This window comes from Microcaecilia unicolor, chromosome 1 (genome assembly GCF_901765095.1).
Source record: "Microcaecilia unicolor chromosome 1, aMicUni1.1, whole genome shotgun sequence".
Lineage (NCBI taxonomy): Eukaryota > Metazoa > Chordata > Amphibia > Gymnophiona > Siphonopidae > Microcaecilia > Microcaecilia unicolor.
The window spans coordinates 731,617,888-731,639,718 of NC_044031.1; the positions used below are offsets into that span (position 1 = coordinate 731,617,888).

Consider the following 21,831-nt stretch of genomic DNA (forward strand, 5'->3'; position numbering starts at 1 on the left):
AACCTGTTGTCAGACGCTCATCCAGGGAAAACAAAGGTGTTCCACCCCCAAGACTGTCTTACCTAACAAAGTCAGCAGAAGCTCAAGAGCCCTTAACATGGGATGAGATTGAGAAAATGCCAGCAGAAGAAGCTGCTGAATGGCATAAAGCTGCACAAGAAGAAATTGATGCATTGGATAAAAATAATACTTGGATTCTTACAAAATTACCTCCTGGCAAGAAAGCTATAGGATGTGTAGGGTGAGATAAATAATACCTAGGGCAACAAGTACCCACAGATTACTTATACCAAGATTCCCTGATGCATAAGTCTGCCTAACAGACTCACTAGCTCTGTCTAGGGTGAGATACAGGAATCTTGCTTCTGGCACCTCTCCAGGTGTTTTGGTGTGTAGAGTGAAAAAGAAAGACACAGCTGATAGATATATATATTAGCTTTATTATGGATAAGAAAATAGAAATACTCTGCGCTAGCTTATGCAATAAAAATATCCCTTACTGATATGAGCACTACCGAAAATATATTGTCTAAACTACACTCTGATTATCCTGAGACTAAGTACAGTAATGATTAGAACAGTACAAATGATAACCTAATAATCCTTATGAAACTTATCACATCTTATGCAAAATACACATTAGCTGCTTTCCCTGACCAAGAGCTGACATAAACCAGTCGTACTTAGATAAAACCACTGCCTAACCCCAGACCAGGAAATATATCACTGTGATCTTACCACGCTGTCGTGATGACGGCTTCAGATAAGACCGGAGCAGAATCTCCCCAGACGCTATTTTAGCTGTCGGTGTCTTAGGTAGTGCAGGTCTTTATTAGCCCATGTAGGTTCCCGTCACTCCTTTGGTTATCAGAGCCAATATCTCTGCCACAGGTATTTGCACCAGGATGCAGGTCACGATGTTGGTATCATACAAAGTCTCTGGCTCCCCCCGAGCCTTGCTGGATCTCTCAGGTCCTCTTACCAGTTGCCCCTCTTCCAAGGGTCTCCGACTCACTTCTGTTCCCGCTTTCCCCGTCCCTCTCGGTCAGGTGACGGTAGAAACCAATCATGATCATGTCCAGTTCAGTACATGGGCAAGAAGAGTTCTTTGTTTTGTGACCTTGGAGAATGGTAACTTCTGGAGCCATGTCTGCCTCCCTACTCTGTTCTCAGGGTGATAGAAGGGGGTGTTTAGAACACAGACTGTCCTTGGCTTTAGCAAGCCTGTCAGTGATTTTCCACAAGTTGAAGCTGGATCTTGCTGACACAGAGATGTTGCAGCAGCCATCTTATTATACCAAGATGTCATAGGCTTGTATAGGCCCAGACCAGCATAGGCTAGATCACAGGGAAATACCCCTACAGATGCAAATGGGTATTCAAGTTAAAAAGGAATGCACAAGGAAAAGTGGAAAGGTATAAAGCCAGATTAGTCGCAAAGGGATATCTTCAAAAATATGGAGAAGATTTTGATGAAGTGTTTGCACCTGTAGTGAAACACACGACAATCAGAACACTTCTGAGCATTGCAGTCTCAAAAGGCATGCAAGTCAAACACATTGATGTGAAAACAGCATTTCTTCACGGAGATATAACTGAAGACTTGTACATGGAACAACCAACAGGTTTCATAAATACAAAACAAAGACAGCTAGTGTGTAAATTAAACAAAGGTCTTTATGGATTAAAGCAAAGTGCAAAATGTTGGAATGAAAAATTGCATGAAATATTGACAAATTTAGGATTTAAGCAAGGTGAAGCAGATAAATGCTTGTACACTAGGTGCACAAATGGACAATATGCATACATTTTAGCTTTTGTTGATGATCTGCTCATTGCAAGCAAAAGTGAGCAAGAGTACAAGGACATTGTAAAGTGTTTAAACCACAATGTTGAGATAAAAGAACTTGGTAATGTGTCATACTATCTTGGTATAGAAATTGAGAAACAAAATGATGGTTCTTATCTTCTAAGCCAGAAGCAGAAAATAAATGAGCTTATTGAAAGTTTAGGTATGCAAGATGCCCAAGTTGTAAGCACTCCCATGATCACTGATTTTCTGAAGGATGAAACAGTAAGAGAACCTTTACCAGATAACATCCAATATAGATCAGCCATAGGTAAGCTTTTATATCTAGCTACCACATACAGGGCTGATATAGCAAATGCAGTAGGAATTTTGAGCAGAAGGGTCAGCTCACCTACCAAATCAGATTGGACTGCAGTTAAAAGGATGGTAAGGTATTTAAAGGGTACCATTGATTGTAAATTAAAGATTTCAGCCAATAGTAATCCAAAACTAATATGTTACTGTGATTCAGATTGGGCAGGGGATCATTCTGATTATAAATCCACAAGTGGATATGTGTTTATGTATGGAAATGTACACATTTCATGGGCCAGTCATAAACAAAGTATTGTGAGTCTGTCTTCTACAGAAGCTGAATACGTGGCCGTATCGGAAGCGTGCAGAGAACTGATGTGGATTGAAAAACTTTTGCTGGATTTTGGAATAGCTGAAAAGAGACCAATCCAGATAATGGAAGATAATCAGAGCTGCATCCGACTGTCACAGAATGACAAGGTTCAGTCACGCACCAAGCACATCGCAACGAAATACCACAACGTGCGAGAGTTGGCGAAAGAAGGGGTCATCAGTCTACACTATTGTCACACCAGTGAGATGACAGCTGACATCATGACCAAACCGTTACCCAGAGAACATTTTGTGAATCTGCGTATAAAGCTTGGACTTTGTATGAATAAATAATTGCATGACAGTTATGCATGAGAAGGGGTTTGTTGGAATGTAATTGTATTTTTACATGCATTGCCTGTCACCTATTATTTCTCTGTGATTACTCTGTGACCTCTGATGTGAATTACTTAGAGAGGTCACACAGCTATGCAACTTCCTGTTGGGGGTTAGATGCAGCACATGCAGCACATGGAGCACATGGAGCTCATGATCTCTCCTAACCTGAGAGGATCTATGGTGGTGTGAGCATCCATTACCATCTAAGCACATGGAAGGAGCTGATAATACAAATGTATAGTAATATGTATATAAAAGCCTGTCTGATTATAATCTAACTACAAACTGTGAGTAAACAGATGTTTTGTTACTTCAACTTTAAAGTGACTCAGCAGTGAATTATTCAGGGGTGAATGAGAGAGAGATGAAGAAAGAAATTAACATTTCTAAAGCTGAAGCTGTGTGTACTAAAATCTGCTAATTATTTACTACAAATAATCCAACAAATTACACGTTGAGTGCAGAAATATTTTCTCTGATTCATTTTAAATTTACTACATTGTAGCTTCATCGCATGCCCTCTAGTCCTAGTATTTTTGGAAAGCGTAAACAGGCGCTTCATATCTACTCGTTCAACTCCACTCATTATTTTATAGACCTCTATTATATCTCCTCTCAGCCGCCTTTTCTCCAAGCTGAACAGCCCTAGCCGCTTTAGCCTTCTTCATAGGGAAGTTGTCCCATCCCCTTTATCATTTTCGTCGCCCTTCTCTGTACCTTTTCTAATTCCACTATATCTTTTTTGAGATGCGGCGACCAGAATTGAACACAATATTCGAGGTGGGGTCGCACCATAGAGCGATACAAAGGCATTATAACATCCTCGTTTTTGTTTTCCATTCCTTTCCTAATAATACCTAACATTCTATTTGCTTTCTTAGCCACAGCAGCACACCGAGCAGAAGGTTTCAATGTATCATCAACGACGACACCTAGATCCCTTTCTTGCTACTGTGGCCACCAATCCTCCCATCAATGTAGGGTTGCTTAACACCCACTCTCTTCTCCATAAAGGGCTTTTGATTGCAGATCTTATTTCCAACTATGGTCAGTAACTACTTTGTCTCACAGAAACCTGGCGTAGACCAGGTGAAGCCGCACTCCTAGTTAAAGTATCACCTCCTGCCTCCAATTTCTCATTCTATAATCAACCATCCACCAACTGGGGAAGTAGGTGCAATTCCTTTTGTGCCTCCTTAGCTCTTGCCACCCTCTCCCATTCTGATGCTTGGGTTCTTCACCTTATTTCCGGAGCTTCCATTTTGTTTATTGCCCAGATTTATCACTCTCCTCTTCCCCAAACCCTTCTGCTTTTCTTGATGAACTTACTATGTTTCTTACTGTTCTTTCTGTCCTGTACTCCCCACTCCTGTTTGACAGTCCGTCTAGAATGTAAAACTAGCTTACTGAAATACAAATCACTGACCTGAGGTAACTTTTTGATTGTTTTGTGGTTTGGAAGTTCTGGGCCTTGCAGTAAATTATATGTTAGTATATAGAAGATTGGATCATACATTTAATGTGAACCAATGACCATGGGGCTCATTTTCAAAGCACTTAGCCTTACAAAGTTCCTATGGAACTTTGTAAGGCTAAGAGGCATATTTTCAAAGCACTTTGGGAGGCTAAGTTCCATAGGTTTCTATGGAACTTTGGGAGGCTAAGTGCTTTGAAAATATGCCTCAAAGTGCTTTAAAAATACGCCTCCATGTAACCCAGTGCTTCACCGTAGATAATTTTGTGAACCATAGTGCAGATTTTGAAGGCAATGCGTTCTTTGATTGGGAGCCAGTGTAGTTTTTCACGGAGGGGTTTTGCGCTTTCAAATCGTGTTTTTCCGAAGATGAGTCTTGCTGCCGTGTTTTGAGCAGTCTGAAGTTTTTTAAAGATTTGTTCTTTGCATCCCGCAAAAATTCCATTGCAGTAGTCTACATGGCTTAGTACCATTGATTGTATCAGGTTGCAAAATGTTTCCCTCGGGAAGAATTGTTTCACGCGTTTGAGTTTCCACATTGAGTACAACATTTTCTTTGTTGTGGATTTTACTTGGCTCTCAAGTGTTATGTTGCGGTCCAACGTAACGCCGAGAATTTTCAGGCTGTCTGAGACAGGGAGGGTGTGGTCTGGGGTGTTGATAGTTGTGGGATTGTCTGTGGTGTGTTGGGATGAAAGGATAAGACAGTGAGCTTTTTCTTTATTGAGTTTTAGTTGAAATGCATTTGCCCAAGAGTCCGTGGTATTCAAGCCGGTCTTGATTTCGTTAGCGATTTCTTTCAATGTAGATCTGTAAAGGATGTATATAGTGACATCGTCTGCATAGATGAAAGGGTTAAGGCCTTGGTTGGATAAGGTCTTGGCTAGTGGGGTCATCATTAGGTTGAAGAGGATCGGCGATAGCGGTGATCCTTGTGGTACTCCGCAATCTGCTTTCCAAGGTGATGATATGTTTGATTTTGACTTTACCTGATACGTTCTTGTGGTTAGGAAACCCTTGATCCAGTTAAGTATGTTGCCAGCAATCCCAAATTTGTCAAGTAATCTTAATATATTATGGTTTACCATATCAAATGCACTAGACATGTCGAATTGGAGGAGGAGGATGTTGTTACCTATTGTTATTTCCTGCTTGAATTTGGCTAGGAGAATGAGTAGTACTGTTTCTATGCTGTGGAGGGAGCGAAAACCAGACTGTGATTCGTGTAATATTGAGAATCTGTTTATATAGTCTGTTAGTTGTTTGGCTACCATGCTTTCCATCAGTTTGACTGACAACGGGATGGATGCTACTGGTCGGTAGTCGGTAATTTCATTTGCTTTTTTCGTGGTATCTTTTGGTATCGGGTTGAGTAGAATATTGCCCTTTTCCTTCGGGAAGAGACCTTACTGAAGCATGTAGTTTAGGTAGCGTGTGAGATCTACTATGAAGTGGTCAGAGGCTGATTTCAGTAAGTAGTTGGGGCAGGTATCTAGTTTACAGTGAGTGTTGGTGAACCTCCTGAGCGCCCGTGCTACAGTATCGACGGTAAGGAGGGCGAAGTTTAGCCAAGTGCGGTCAGCCGGGTGTTCTCCAATGATTGGGTCCAGCTTGTTTAGGAAGTTTTCGATGTCAGTGTTGCCTTGGGGTAGCATGTTGCATAGGTTTACAATTTTTTCAATGAAATACTTAGCAAGTTTGTCTGCAGATGGGGTGTCTTTGTTCCATGCAGTGACCAGGTTGGTATCTAGGAGTTTGTTCACGAGTTGATATAGTTTCTTTGTGTCTTTGTAATCTGTTCCTATTTTAGTTTTATAGTATGATCTTTTGGTCTGTCTTAATGTGTATTTGTATTTTCTTTGTGATTGTTTCCATGTGTTGAGTGTGTGTTCATCTTTTGTTTTTTTCCATGCTTGTTCAAGTTGCCTGGTTTGTGTTTTTAGCTTTTTCAGTTCATCGTTGAACCATGGTATCGAGCTGTGCTTGCGTGACGTTCTTGTTCGTAAGGGTGCTATTTCATCTAGTATGTATTTACATCTTTTATCCCATTCCAGGAGGTAGTCTGTGGATTCTGTTTGTGCTGTCCATTCATTGTTGTATAACAGTTGCCAGAATGTTTTTGTGTCTACGTGACCTCTTGATGTGTATGTTGTGTGTTCTTGGATTTGCTGTACTCCCTTCTTTCGCCAGTGTAGGGATAGTTTAGTTTGTAATGATCAGTCCAGGGTGTTTCTGTCCATTTAATATCTGTTATTGTTAAGTTCTGGTCTGTTGATAGTTTGTGTGAGATCAGTGGCGTACCAAGGGGGGGGGGGGGGACGGTCCGCCCCGGGTGCACGCCGTTGGGGGGGGGTGCCACGCGCTGGTCAGCTTCCTTCGTTTCCATGCTCCCTCTGCCCCGGAATAGGAAGTAACCAGTTCCGGGGCAGAGGGAGCATGGAAATGAAGGAAGCTGACCGGCGCGCGGCACCCCCTCAGTGGCGTGCACCCGTGGGGGGGGGGTTCTTTCAGTGGTGTGGGGGGGGGTGTCCTTTCGCCAGGGGGGGGGTGGTCGCACTGCACCCGGGGGGGGGGGCGCATCGGAGATCCGCCCCGGGTGTCAGCCCCCCTAGGAACGCCACTGTGTGAGATGAGATCAAGTGTGTGCCATTTGACGTGGGTTGCTTGCAGTTGTGGCCATTTGAGATTCCATAGGTGAAGGAATTCCTTACATTCTCGTGCGATAATTGAGTTTGGGTCTTCTAAGTGAAGGTTGATGTCTCCTAGTACTAGTACATTGGAGTTGGTCACACATGTGTTTGAAATGAAGTCCATGAAGTTGGTCTGGCCTTCGTTCCAATTACCTGGAGGTCTGTAAAACAAGACACAATTTAAGTAATCGTGTAGGGTTTTGTTGTGGATTCTGATTGAAGCGATTTCAAGTTGGGGTGTCAGACTCGGCGATGGTTTCGGTGGTAAAGTGAGATCGACAGATTAGTGCTATGCCTCCTCTTCTTTTTTCCTTTCTGGTCCAGTGTGTGATGTTGTATCCTGGAGGGCACAGGTCTAGGATTATGGGGTCTTTTTGATCATGGATCAAGGTTTCACTGATGAAGAGTAAGTCAAGGTCTTCTGCCATGATCCAGTCTGTTAGTGTTGCTGTTTTGTTTACTGTGGATCTGGCATTGATGTAACCCACCTAGATTGTTTGGTATGGGTCTTCTGCGTTTGGTGTTATGTGGACTTTCATTAGTTTTCGTTTCTTAGTTGGGGTGATTTTGTTTGAGTCCTTCTGTGTATTCTGAGTTGATTGTCTACATGTTGGTGTTCTACCTTTGTTTAGGTTGTTGTCTGTTTGATGGGGTGTGGTGTGTCTGATCAGTCTTTGATGATTGTGCAGTATGCGTATGATATTACTGTCTGCAAGAGGGGTGGTTAGGGTAAAGTGGATCAATGATAAGAAGATTATTAGGAGTAGCTTGGGGGTATTCATTTTGGTTTCTGTTCACTGTGGACTAGTAGTGGGGTTGTTCCTGATGACTGGATGTGTGGGAATAGTTTTGTTCTTTGGTGTGAGTCTGGTGTTTTGATCTTGTGTGTTATTTCAGCTGGCCTTCATGACATTCACAGCTGCACATATCCCCAGGTCCCCTTGCATCAGTTTTACAACAATAAATAGGTGATAGCAGTTTGTTAATGAGCAGGGGGGTGAGGGAGAAGGGACTTATAGGTTCAGTCATTTCCTTTTCTTTGTTTCTTAGCAGCTTTATGTTTCCCTCCCTCCTAGCCCAAAGAGTCTTCAGGGCTATTGTTATTGGCTTTGGCTGGAGGTGGAGGGGAGGGGGAGGACTTCAGAGCTCCTTCAGGTAGTTAGCAGGGGGCTGTCACATATGCAGCCCAAAGGACTTAGGTTGGAAGATTCCAACTTCAGTGCACCTTCATGGAATTAACAGGGTGGTATCATACATGCATCACAAAGAATTCAAGTTGGGAGTTTCCTTCTTGATCTGATCCTGCTTCAGGATTTCTGATCAGTTTTGCAGCACACACTTTAAGTTAGTTTCAGTTCAGTTTGGAGGTTTTGAATTGTGCCAACCAGTCCCAAGCATTGCTTTCCCCAAGTAAAATTTCACCCGCTTGTTACTCACAGGGACTCTGGCTGCTCCCACCGCAGCCGTTGTGAGTAGCGTGGAGCCGTGGTGTCTGGTCGCATGCTGCCTAGGTCCTCTTGTCACGCCTTGGGGTTGCTGTCAGGGATATTCTTCTCGTCTGCCCTCCCTGCTCTGCAGCCTCGTGTGCGGCGGTCCTCTCTCTCCACTTCTCCCTGCAGCCGCAGGCGGGCGGCCAACCGTTCAGCGCTCCCCTCGTTTCACAGCGTGTGTAGGGGCGCTGCCTCCAAGCTGGCAGTGCTGGGGTGTGGGTGGGCGCTGATGTCCGGTCGGGCAGCGCTGCACCCTTTGGCTGGAGGGAGCCGCACTCGACACCGACCTGTCTGGGAAGGATGCCACATGTCAAAGGTGTGTGTGGGCGCCAATGTCCGGTCGGGGCACTGCTGCGACCCTGAGGCTAGGAGGGAGCCACACTCAACGCCGATCTGTCCAGTGAGGATGCACATGGGATGCTCATGAGGTGCCCTGAGCTCAGGCTGATCTCCCTCCAGTTCCCAGGTGAGACCGTCCGTCCGGAGTGCGGGTGGGAGCTGAGGTCCAGTCAGGGAAGCGCCGCAGCCCCGTAGCAGGGAGGACGCCGCGGTCGGCTTTCAGCACCGTCCCGTTCAGGAATGAAGCCCGTGGGATACACGAGCGATTGTTGTGTTGCAAAGATGAGGCATTTATGTTGGATCGGTAGAGTATGCCTTTTTAAACAGGTTAGTTTTTAGTGTTTTTTGGAAGTTTAGGTGGTCGTTCGTAGTTTTCAAGGCTTTTGGTAATGCGTTCCACAGTTGTGTGCTTATGTAGGAAAAACTGAATGCATAAGTTGATTTGTATTTGAGTCCTTTGCAGCTTGGGTAGTGCAGATTTAGGTACGTTCGTGTTGATTCAGATGTGTTTCTAGTCGGTAGGTCGATCAAGTCTGTCATGTATCCTGGAGCTTCACCGTAGATAATTTTGTGAACCAGAGTGCAGATTTTGAAAGCAATGCGTTCTTTGATTGGAAGCCAGTGTAGTTTTTCGCGAAGGGGTTTTGCACTTTCAAAACGCGTTTTTCCGAAGATAAGCCTAGCTGCCGTGTTTTGAGCGGTCTGAAGTTTCTTAAAGTAACACTTCTCAGATCACCCCTTTAAAGAGTTAAGTTAAGCAAAAATGCTATCGCTGACCAAATACTCCCTAATATGTAAAAATCTGTAAAGGAACACACCCTTGTTCCTGCACAACTGACTCAAACCCTGACACTGTAAAGTCTTCTTCATGCACGTGCTGGCCGGCTGCAAGGAAAAATGGAATGGGGTTACAGTGCTCGGGCACTTTTGCACAATTGCAGAAGGCTCAGAAGCCCACTGAAAGTTTAAGTTGCTGAAGAAACCAAACTGACCACCGCTGCACAAGCCTCACTTACAAGAGTTATAAAACATTTCCAGTAAATTTCAATTACCCACTAGCATAAAATAAATAACGACAAACCTTCACAGTGGGCTGACACGAGCAGGCGAGGAAGCAGCCAACCACAGAGCAGCAGCGCGACCACCACCATTGCAATAGAGACATGTCAGCTAATAGTGACCGAGAGTTGGCTGGAATAACGATTTGACGGTTCATATAACTGTCAAAGCGCAAAACCCCTCCGTGAAAAACTACACTGGCTCCCAATCAAAGAACGTATTGCTTTCAAAATCTGCACCCTGGTTCATAAAATCATCTTTGGCGAAGCCCCGGGATACATGACAGACCTCATAGACCTACCAACAAGAAACACAACAGGATCAACACGAACATACCTAAATCTCCACTACCCAAGCTGCAAAGGGCTTAAATACAAATCAACTTACGCATCCAGTTTTTCCTATATAAGTACACAACTGTGGAACGCATTACCAAAAGCCTTGAAAACAACGTATGAGCACTTAAACTTCTGGAAATCACTAAAAACCAACCTGCTTAAAAAGGCATACCCTGCCGATCCAACTTAAATACCTGAACTCTGCAACACAACGAAACCAAAGTACGTAATGGACATAACACAATTCTTCCGCTCTACGATTCCCTAATGTGTCTGTTCCACATGAACCTTATCTTACCACAACATCACTTTATATTTGTTCATACCAGAGTCGGCGAATGCCTCTCCGGTACTATGTAAGCCACATTGAGCCTGCAAATAGGTGGGAAAATGTGGGATACAAATGTAACAAATAAATAAATATAACCAACTAGGCAAGTTCTCTGCACAGAAACCATGGTGCCCAATCTGGTGAAGAGACATCTGCTCCTCCCCCACCCACCACCCTTCAGCACACCCCTGGCCTTAAGTAACATGAGCTTGCTCTTTTTCACTCCCTGGCACTGATTGGCACACTAGGAGCCCAATGTACAGCCATTCTCCTGCTTTTTTCTGTGCCAATCAGAGCCAGGGGCAGGAGTAGAGGCACCCTGTGTGTGTGTGTATTGGGGTGGGGGGGGGGGGCAGTTAAAATTGCTGCAGCCTCCTGCTCCTGTAGAAAATTCAATGCATCAAGGGCACAATTCTGCACAGAAGTGGAATTCTGAACAAAGTGTGCCTTGTGCAATGAAACAGAATTCCCCCAGAAGTAATGCCAGGCAAACTGGTTCCTCCTCCTCCTCTTTCTCTGGGACATTTTGCTTCTATTTTCATGAAAGGCTATAAAGTGCCAGGTTCTCATTACTAAATGCAGGTTAAGAAGCTTAATTCACCCCTCATTACTGCCTGAACAGAGCTTACTAAGCGAAGCTTTCAAAACCAGGGCCACAGACGAATCCAGCCTGGAGAAAACAAACAATTTCGATAACATGTCCTTAAACAGAATATAAAACCACAGCCACAGAAACCTGGAGGGAAACAAGCAAACCGAGAAGCAAAGACAGCCCACGTAGCAAAACTTGAATAAAGAATTACTTTTGTTGCTAACCCCAAATAAACCCTCCATAGGAAGCAACTGGCATTTTTATGACAGAGAAATGTATGTTTTTGTGGTTGTGTGTTTACATGTCTACTTTGGGAAGCTACATTCTGGACATTATTCTCTTCCAGACGGTACTTTTGCTGATGTCTGGGATTACCAAGTACTGCAGCCCTAACCTTGGCATCGCCACATGTAGGGCTGCCAGCTCTGACAGGACCCAGCCTTACAAGATACACCATGTGGCGGGCTTTGAGGACTAGAACTGTGGAGAGAGCAATTTTGCTTCAGTGGTCTGTGAATGCGTCAGATTTATCAGCAATGTATGTTATACAAAATAAGACATGATTGCAAAAAAATAAATGCATAAAATGCAAAAATAATCAAAAAATAAATGCATAAAATGTAAAAATAATCAAAAACCCAATTATTTGCTACAGTAGCGTAGCCAGAGTTCAATTTTTTGATGGGCCTGGAGGTGGACTGGGTGGGCACAGGCCTCGCATTTCCTCCCCACCTGCTACCACCCCCCGCCGCCGCATTTCCTCTCCACCCGCTCCCCCCCCCCCCCCCGAGACAGCCCCCTGCACATGGTCAGTTCTGGTCATTTTTACTGACCTGAAGCGCCGTTCTCCCTCCAGCACCGGCGATTCCCATAGCCAGCCTTCTGCCAGCGCACGTCGTCGGAGCCTCTTCTCAGGCGCGTCCCGCCTCCTCTGCAACTTCCTGTTTTCCGCAAAGGTGGGACGCAGGAAGTTGCAGAGGAGGCGGGACGCGCCTGAGAAGAGGCCCCGATGACACGCGCTGGCAGAAGGCTGGCTATGGGAATCACCGGTGCTGGAAGGAGAACGGCACTTCAGGGCAGTAAAAGTCAGCAGATCACGCGTACGGGGAGAGCAGGCAGAAGAGGCTGGGCGGGCCTGGAGCAAAAGTGGCTGGGCCTGGGCCCGTCCAGGCCCACCCGTGGCTACGCCCCTGATTTGCTATGGGTGCCAAGGTTAACATTAGTAAATAAATCATTGTGACAGAGACCTCGGAGGTGGCCCCCATTGTCTTTCTGTTTTTTAATTTTTTTTTCTACTACTCTTCCTCGCTGCCCAGCTCAGGACAGAAAGGGGAAGTGGATTGGCGGGAGGGGACAGCAACATGCTTGAAGGCCAAGGCATTTCTCATTAGACAAAAGAGAATGCATTCGGAAATGCGCATGACCTTGAGGAAACCCCCAAAGAAGTTTGGAGGTAGGCTGGTGGGGGATGAACATCATTGTCACACACTGGTCAGCAGTGTCGTGGCCCCGCATGGGAAGCTATTTGGCACCTCTCCTTCAGCTCATTAGAATTCAAAATGGCCCCAGCTTACAAATTAATGAAGACCACTGAAATAAATCATATAGCAGGATAAAACTATTGAATAAATCATGTTCAATTTACTTTAGCACTGTTTAATCTCACATAACTAGAAGTCTCTACTTATTCCGCCCTTCTCTGTAAACCTTTACTGCCAGTCTCCAGGAATATATGAACCTAACAAGCAGCTGATAATAGATTAAACATATATTTGGGATGGGCAACACGATCCTTGAGGGCCACAACAAATCTACCTGAGATCTATTTGTATACAATGAAAGCAGTACATGCAAATCAATCTCATGCATATTCATTGTGGAAATCTTGACAATCCAATTGGGTTGTGGCCTCCAGGACCAAGGTTGCCCATCCCTGATTTAGAGAGTAGCTTGCTGCATGGCTGGTGAGATGAAATCCCACACTCACAGTTGCTTGAGGAGGACCTGCATTAACCCTTAAATGTGTGGCTCTGACCTGCAAAGACCATACCTAGCACAAGCCCTGAAAGAAAGATGCAATAACCGCCCTTCCCATTACTACTGCTTTTGAACTGAAGAATCATCGGGCCTTTAAATCCATTGGCGCATTACCAAGAGCTTTTAGATGAGTTTCAGGCCTAGATTTAGGTATAAGCAACAAAGAAAACTGCCCAGACCAAAGAGAAGCTGGCTCCCATTTATTTCTGAGACACATGATGAATGGGGTCTCTCTCTGCTCCTCCTCTGACCCTCCGATCTTTGAGGTCTCCGACACCCCTGTCCCCCATCACCACTTCTGCCTTGTCTTGCCGATGGGCACCAAAATCTGAAATCCGGCCCCGATGAGTTCAGATACTGGGAGCTGGCTGCCAGCTTTGGTTTAACACTTGCTTGTTGCTGAGATGCCATTTACTTAAGGTGTTTTCCTTTGAATAAAATGCATTTAGCATGCGGCTACATGCAGTGCCCATTGTTGCCACATTCTTACCCCTTCACCATACGCTGAACGAGATTTAGCAGGTATTCAATACCAGTCTGTTCCCTTTATCATAAAATGATGGATTAAAACAACACAAAGAGACCAACGCACTTGGCACATCGCCGCTGCTACCACCACATCTGCCTCATCACGGCTCGCTAGTTGAGATCCTGTCTCTTCCCCAAGACTGGTGCAAAAGTATTAGGCACCCTAGGCAAACCTTCAGCTTTGCTCCCCTCCCCCACAAACTGAAATCAAGAATCATGATTACCCCAATATCACCCTTCCCAGAACAATCCTATGCAACACAGCCACCAGATTTTGATTTCTACATATTTACATAATGAAGCCAATTTCAAGAAGCCATTTGAAAGCTGCCAACCCTCCTTGCAGAGTAAAACTACACGCTGATGGTTCTTTACATTTATGTGGCTGTCAAGACCTAATACGGAGTGGAGGAGTAGCCTAGTGGTTAGTGCAGTGGACTTTAATCCTGGGGAACTGGGTTCGATTCCCACTGCAGCTCCTTGTGACTCTGGGCAAGTCACTTAACCCTCCATTGCCCCTGGTACAAAATAAGTACCTGAATATATGTAAACCGCTTTGAATGTAGTTGCAAAAACCTCAGAAAGGCAGTATATCAAGTCCCATTTCCCTTTCCCCCTTTCCCTTATGACATCACAATATCAGAAGTGAGCCAAGTATCGGGCAATCAAGCCACTGGCCATTGTGACATCACTGATGAGGTTGGCTCTTATTGGTGGAATGAGTGGAGGAGTAGCCTAGTGGTTAGTGCAGTGGACTTTGATCCTGGGGAACTGGGTTCGATTCCCACTGCAGCTCCTTGCGACTCTGGGCAAGTCACTTAACCCTCTATTGCACCAGGTATAAATGAGTACCTGTATATATATTTATTTATTGCATTTGTACCCCACATTATCCCACCTTTTTGCAGGCTCAATGTGGCTTACAGAGTGTTGTTATGATGCAGTCATTACATGATCTTAGATACAGTCGATAATAAGCTAAGGTAGGTAGTTTAGATGCAGGTGCTAGGTAGGTGTTGTGAGAGGTGTTTTAGATGCATCTGAGTAGTTTGGGGAATAGTTAGTGAGGATGTCCTTAGTAGGCTTTGTTGAAGAGATGTGTCTTCAAAGATTTGCGAAAGCTGGTTAGGTTGTCCATTTTTTTCAGAGCCACGGGTAGTGCGTTCCAGATCTGTGGGCTTTTGTACTCAAAAGTAGTAGCGTATGACTGTTTGTATTTAATTCCTTTGCAGCTGGGGAATTTCAGATTGAGGAATTTGCGGGCCGATCTTTTGGCGTTTCTAGGTGGTAGGTCCACTAGGTTTAACATATAAAGAGGGGCGTCTGCGTGGATGATTTTGTGGACGGTTGTGCAGATCTTGAACTCAATTTGTTCCTTGAGTGGTAGCCAGTGTTGTTTCTCTCTTAGCGGTTTTGCTCTTTCGAATTTAGTTTTGCCAAAGATGAGTCTGGCTGCGGTGTTTTGGGCTGTTTGGAGGTTTTTAATGGTCTGTTCTTTACAGCCTGCATACAAAGTGTTACAGTAGTCCAGATGACTTATTACTAATGATTGTACTAGGGTACGGAAGATGTTTCTTGGGAAAAAAAGGTTTTATTCTCTTGAGTATACCATGTAAACCACTTTCAGTGTAGTTGCAGAAACCACAGGAAGGCAGTATACCATTCCCTTTCCTTTTTTTTTTTTTTTTAATATTTTTATTAAGGTTTTTACATATTTATAACAAATGCTGATAACCACAACTTAACCATGCTTCAATTGGATTGCCCCCCTCCCCCCCACCCTTCCTATAATATAGCTAATAACCGGTATAGGTACATGATATATCTTTACTCTATAGCTAAATCATGGAGCTGTCATTAACCTGGGCGCATCCAAGTCCACTCCATCCATCAACCTCCAGGCTGTATATTTGTCCCATTGTTTGTAGAATTGCGTAATCCTTCCTGTCTTTATTGCTGTCAGCTTGGTCATTTGATAGATGTAGTCCATTTTATGTACCACCCTTATCACTGGCGGCAAAAAAGGTTGTTTCCATGCTGAGGCTAGCACGATCTTTCCTGCTACTAGCCACATCGACGCCAAACGATGTGCTGCTGAGGTTATGCCTGCCGGTTGAAATTGCAATAGACATGTCTCCATCCTCAGGGGATAACGGCTCCCTAAGAATTTTTCTAATGTCTTAATTATTTCTAGCCAGTATGTCTGCGCTTTAGGGCATATCCACCAAATATGAGCCATATCTCCAGTCTCTTTGCATCCTCTCCAGCACCAGCTACTTTCCTTCTTATACATTCTTGCTACCTTATTGGGTGTCAGGTACCACTGGTACAACATCTTATAACCATTTTCAATTAAAGAGCTAGAAATAGATACTTTAAGCAAGTAACTCAATGCTTTTTCCCAACTGTTGCCGTCATACTTCTGTTGCATAACTTTTTCCCACCTCTGGGTGTAACGTTCTAGTGGGTTTAAATAGGATCCCAACGCTCTGTATAGACGGGAAATACACCCCCTCTGACTTCCCCCTCCCATAGCCTTTTCTAGCGCCGTATCCTACCATTCCCTTTCCTAATGTTTTGCCTGGAATGCAACTGCCATCCTGGTGCTTCCTTTGCTGTCCTCTGCCCCTGTTTATCTGGCTGCTTAACTGATGAAGCTACCCTCCCTGCCCTCATCCTTGTCCATCTACCGATACTACTGCATTAAGCTACTTTCCCCCAAATTGTCCCCGTTTCCTTCTCATTTGTCATGAACAATGCTACTGAAACATTCCAGCAGAAGCTGGGCTGGTCCCAAGAACAAGCTGCATTGAGAAATATGCTATTGCCTGTTGTGAAATATACATTACAAAGTTTATGCTCCCAGTATAGACACTGTACCCTGCAATCATGGAGTAATATACACCCAAGTGTAAAAATATACCGATCTGAGAAAAGACACCACGTTACAGACATTGGACCTGAATTTTGTCAGAAACACAGATGAACACATACAGTAGTAATATTTGTTATCATTTCTCATAAAAGACTGAGAAACAACCTATTCGGACTCACAACAAATAGAAAAAGAATCCAAAGTTTAGAAAGAAAAAAACCTTGTGTTTGGTAGTCCTGAGAATCCACTGAATAGAACATGGCTTGGACAACAATTAGAGTAACGCATATTGAAATTCTGGACCTCCAGTCCAACCCTCCTCCCCCCACAAACACCCACCCACCCAGATGTACTTTCTGGGGGGGGGGGGGGCGGAAAGAGATGCTCATAGCTGCTGTCCCATCCTCTGCCACCTGTACTAACCTCATTTATAGTCAGGGCTTTTTTTGAGGGGGTACTGAGTACCGGCACCTTTTCCATTGTCTGCTAAAATTGACCCATGGACCCCAAGTTTTAATGAAAGAGCTCAGGCTCTACACACCAATTCTGCTTTGTCATAGGTTCTGTGACTAGTTGCAGGGGGCCTGGCTATTGTGGGATCACCCCACCCCTGAAGGGTGGCCTAGCATTTGAGTACCACCACTTTTTTTGCTAGAAAAAAACGCACTGCTTATAGTAGTTTCTAATTAGTGTAGTCCCTCCCCTTCCCACTTGACGGGTTCTGGTACAAATAAAATGCATTTGGGGGGGGGGGGGTCCACTGCTACTTGTATGAAAGAACAAGGTTCAAATACAGTAGGTTACAGCTTTGGGAATATGCTGGTATGTGCCTAGGTCCTACAGTTCCAGCTTCTCCCAGCAGGGGTTGCTGCAACAGTGCTGGAAGTGGAACCTTGATGGAATTTATCAGGCAGGGGCACCCAGAACATTTTTGTGTCATTTCCACTTGGAATTTTTTTTTTTCATTTTTCCCAATGTTAATAGTTATGTTAACTAATGTTATTCTCTTTCTCTTCTCAGTCCTTGAATCCACACCTTCCATAATTAATTTATACCAAAACATACCAGGCCAGGTTTTCAGCCAGCACAATTACCTGATTAAGGGGCCCTTTTACTAAACTGCATTAAACACTAATGCACCCCTAATGCAGCTTAAAATGATGCACTGCCAGAAGAGCTCAGATATTTATTTATTGCATTTGCACCCCACATTTTCCCACCTATTTGCAGGCTCAATGTGGCTTACATAAATAATACCGTCAAAGGCGTTTGCCCAGTCGGTTGATAACAAATACAGGTTGTATAGAGATCGAATGAAGTATATGTGGAGGATCGGAAGAGATGAAGATTGCGTGATGTCCGGTACGATCATTAGTCATGTTATGTTCCTGGGTAAAGAGGTTTACGTGGGGTCGTTGGGATAGGCCTTTTTGAAGAGGTTGGTTTTTAGTGATTTCCTGAAGTTCAGGTGGTCATGGATTGTTTTCACTGCTTTTGGGAGGCCATTCCATAGTTGTGCGCTTATGTAGGAGAAGCCGGATGCGTAAGTAGTTTTGTATTTCCTGAGGTAAACCACCTGTGGTAAACCACCAAATTACTGCTCACTAATCCAGGTGCTAAAAAATAGCTTTTGGGGGGGGGGGCGGGCGTGTTGGGAGGCAGAGAGTGGGCATTCTTGAACTAAACAGCACATTCATATTAGCGCATGCACTGACTGGCTAGCATACGATTACCATATGAGCCCTCAGCACCTAAAAATTGGGTGGTGCTACAGGTTCATGCGGTAATTCTTTGTAATGGCCGCGCACTAAGTGCACATGGTCATCAATATATAAAAACAGAAAACTGGCTGTTTTACAGCTGCAATAAAAATGGCTATAGCGCACAGGAAAAATCCAGACAAGGGCGTGCTGAGGTCACTTTATGCCACAGCTTAGTAAAAGGACTCCTAAATTAAGTGCCAGCTTAATTTAACCTGAATATTCTGCACCACTCTCTGTGTAGGTAGCAGTACTGCACATAAGGATTGACCATGACTGCGCCAACACTACAGAAACAGAAACTAAGAGGGTAACACTGAGCCGTAGCGGTCAGCGTTAAAAACTCTGGCCATCACTGGATGAATTGTTCCTGTTTGTTCACCGCCAAAAATTGTGCGTGGAAATTTAGGCGCGATCCCGATTTATGTGCACAATTGAACTGAAGACAATTAGTGACAATAAGCAATTATTGGCACTAATTAGATTTAATTGGGTGTTACATAGTAACATAGTAGGTGATGGCAGAAAAAGACTTGTACGGTCCATCCAGTCTGCCCAACAAGATAAACTGATATGCACTACTTTATATGTACACCTGACCATTGATTTGTATCTACCATTTATCAGGGCACAGACCGTAGAAGTCTGCCCAGTACTAGCCCGCCTCCCAATCACTAGCCCCGTACCCCAAACAACGGCTCTGCCACCCAATCTCGGCTATGCTTCTGAGGATCCATTCCTTCTGAACACGATTCCTTTATGTTTATCCCACGCATTTTTTAATTCCGTTACCGTTTTCATCTCCACCACCTCCCGCGGGAGGGCATTCCAAGTATCCACCACTCTCTCTGTGAAAAAATACTTCCTGACATTTTTCTTGAGTCTGCCCCCTCTAACCTCATTTCATGTCCTCTAGTTCTACCGCCTTCCCGTCTCGCGCCTAAAATTTACGCATGGCCCAAAAAAGGGGGTACAGAAAGGGGATGTCGTGGGTGTTTTGGGGCAGAAAGGGGAGGAGTTTTCAGTTACGCATGTAAGTACAAAGTAAAAGACCTCCGTGTGTAAATTTAGGCGCGGGCATCTGTACCACATTTTCACTGGTGCAAATGGTGGCACCTACATTTAAACACATCAGTAACACTTGGGCCTAACATTAGGTGCGGTTTATAGAATAACGTTTACGTGGGGGGTTTTCAGCGCCCATTTTTTCAGAGCCATATATAGAATTTACCCTTCAATGCTGGGCCCTGTCCGGGTACTGGCACTAAATATTCAGGTACAGTGGCCACCAGGAGTTGCCTGGTACTCTTCATATTTAACTTAGGCCTGCAAAAGGATTGTGTTAACCAGATGGCTATTCAGGTGGGGGGGAGGGGGCAGGTAAATCCGGGTTCTGCTAAGACTCCGCCTCTAACCACCCCAGCACGAACTCGATGGTGCTGCGGAAGTCAGCCTGCATTTTCAGCAGCATTATCTTGTTAAGTTCGGCTTAAAATCTAAGTAAGACCTAGTGAACCGTACTTAATTGGTTAAGTGGCAGTGAATATCAGATAATTTTGGTGCCACCATTGCGCCTCTCATTACACTCCACCCATACTATCAGGCCTGTTAGCGATTTTAACAGCCCCGTGCTATCACTGTATTAGGCTAAGGGACTTATACACAGGCGACCAAGAGGGCAGTGCGTACTGGGCTCTGGGCAGTGCGTATTGATAAAAGAGGCTTAGGCGTTACTAATTTCTGACCTGATGTATCAATCAGTGGTTTAAATCATCCTAAACTATCCCCACAGGGTACTTACCCACCTCATTTCCAGAATAAAACAGCCTGGGACCAGCAATATATGAATTTGATATTTTTTAAAAGTCTCTTGAACTAGGAAACCAATTCTCGAGTAACTCTCTCATTCCCCCTTTTCTTCCAAAACAGAAAATTAAATAAATACTCAGTGCCCCCAGAGAAACTTCTATACTGAATCCATTAAAGAGCCAACTGCCTCAGAATTCTGATAAAGGCTCCACAAATATTCTATATCAGAAGTATACAGAATACCTTCAGAGAAAACCGCTGTGAAACAGGCAAAAAACCGAAGAGAAATAAATAGTTCAGTGGTCAGAACAGCAGGCAACCAGGGAAGTCTGGATTCAAATCCCACCGACACCATTTGCGACCTTGGACATGTCACCTCCCCTTCCATTGCCCTCAACTGTAAATCTTAAGGGGATGGCAATCTCTACTGCACCTGAATATAATTATGAGTTAAATCCATAAATAAGATACTCCCACCCCCTGAAAAATACCTGACTGTTATGGTCCTTGTATCCATTTCCTATCTACTACAACAAACCTTTTTGATTAAAAAATAAAATATAACGTCAAGTCGATACTTCCACCGTGCATCATTAAACAGCCCCCCCCCCCCCCCAAAAAAAACCCCAAACTATAACTGCCTCGCCCATAAACACGTCAGACCCCTTGACATCCCAATTTGAACCCCCTCTTATTAACTCGGCTTTGCAGCTGGCACATCTGTTGCTCGTGACCGATTCGCTCGCTTCCAGCCCCCGTGGGGTCAGGGATCGATCGGCTCGTCGGACTCACCTGTGAGCGCTGGAAGTCCAGCAGGGAGCGCAAAGCAGAGTCGGTGAGTTTGAGATGGAAGAGGCTGAGATGGGGACTCCTCCGGGGCTCGGTCCGATACGACAGCCGCCCGTGCAGCTCCTCCCGCGGCCGCGACATGGCTCACACTGCCACCTGGGGCAGGGGCAGCAGGAGAACAGCTCGGGCGGCAGCACCAGCAAGGGAAGGAGAGGAGGAGCCAGGGCCGGGGGAGGGAGAAGTGGGCGGGCCGGGGTGGGGTTGGGGGCGCGTCAGCACAGCAGCCCTAGTTGGGGGCGCGCGCTGGGCAGGGCTTGCTACGCTTTTGAGGGCCATGAAGCGAGGTGAGAGGGGACTAGGGGAGGGTCAGGACCCGTAGGCGTAAAGCACAGAATACAGGCAACGGGAGGAGGGACCAGGACCAGGGGAGGTAGAGAAGGTGGGAAGAACCGGCGAGTATGGGCGGGAGGAAATGGATAGCATGAATTGGGGGAAGAAGATGGGGAGGAGTTTAGTGATAGGCAATCTCGATTTAACTTTATTAAAGAAGATCCTCTCTATAAGCAGAGGAGAAGATGGGGGGGGGGGAGGGATGGAATTAACGTGAAGAGAAACAAGAGCAGAGATAAGGACAAGGAGGAGAGGGAAGAGACCTGAGACAGGACGTAAGAAAGAGGGAGGAGACACCAAGAAAGGGGTGGGGTGAAGGCGGGAGGAGAAGAGGCAGGATAGAATCCGACTAGGGCAGAGAGAGGGAGAGAAGTGCTTGTTGCTGCTGCTGCTTAACTGACAGCGCCTGTACTGTTTCACACGTGGCTGCGGCTCCTTCACAACAACAAGCGCAATCATTTTCTACTGTTTGGGGTGGAGAAGATAAAGAGCTGAGAACTGAAGTGATCGTTTAG

The 21,831-nt window shown here is 45.0% G+C and overlaps 1 protein-coding gene across 2 annotated transcripts in view; it reads right to left on the reverse strand.

The window, feature by feature from the left end:
• Positions 1 to 21,162, reverse strand: part of ELL3 (elongation factor for RNA polymerase II 3) — a 137,515-nt gene extending 116,353 nt beyond the window's left edge. For both annotated transcript variants that reach the window (XM_030189643.1, XM_030189642.1), the window contains exon 1: positions 20,930 to 21,162. In XM_030189643.1, coding sequence (XP_030045503.1) covers positions 20,930 to 21,067 — 138 coding nt within the window. In that variant the 5' untranslated portion in view covers positions 21,068 to 21,162. The remainder of the gene's footprint in view (positions 1 to 20,929) is intronic.
• Positions 21,163 to 21,831: the final 669 nt, after the last annotated feature.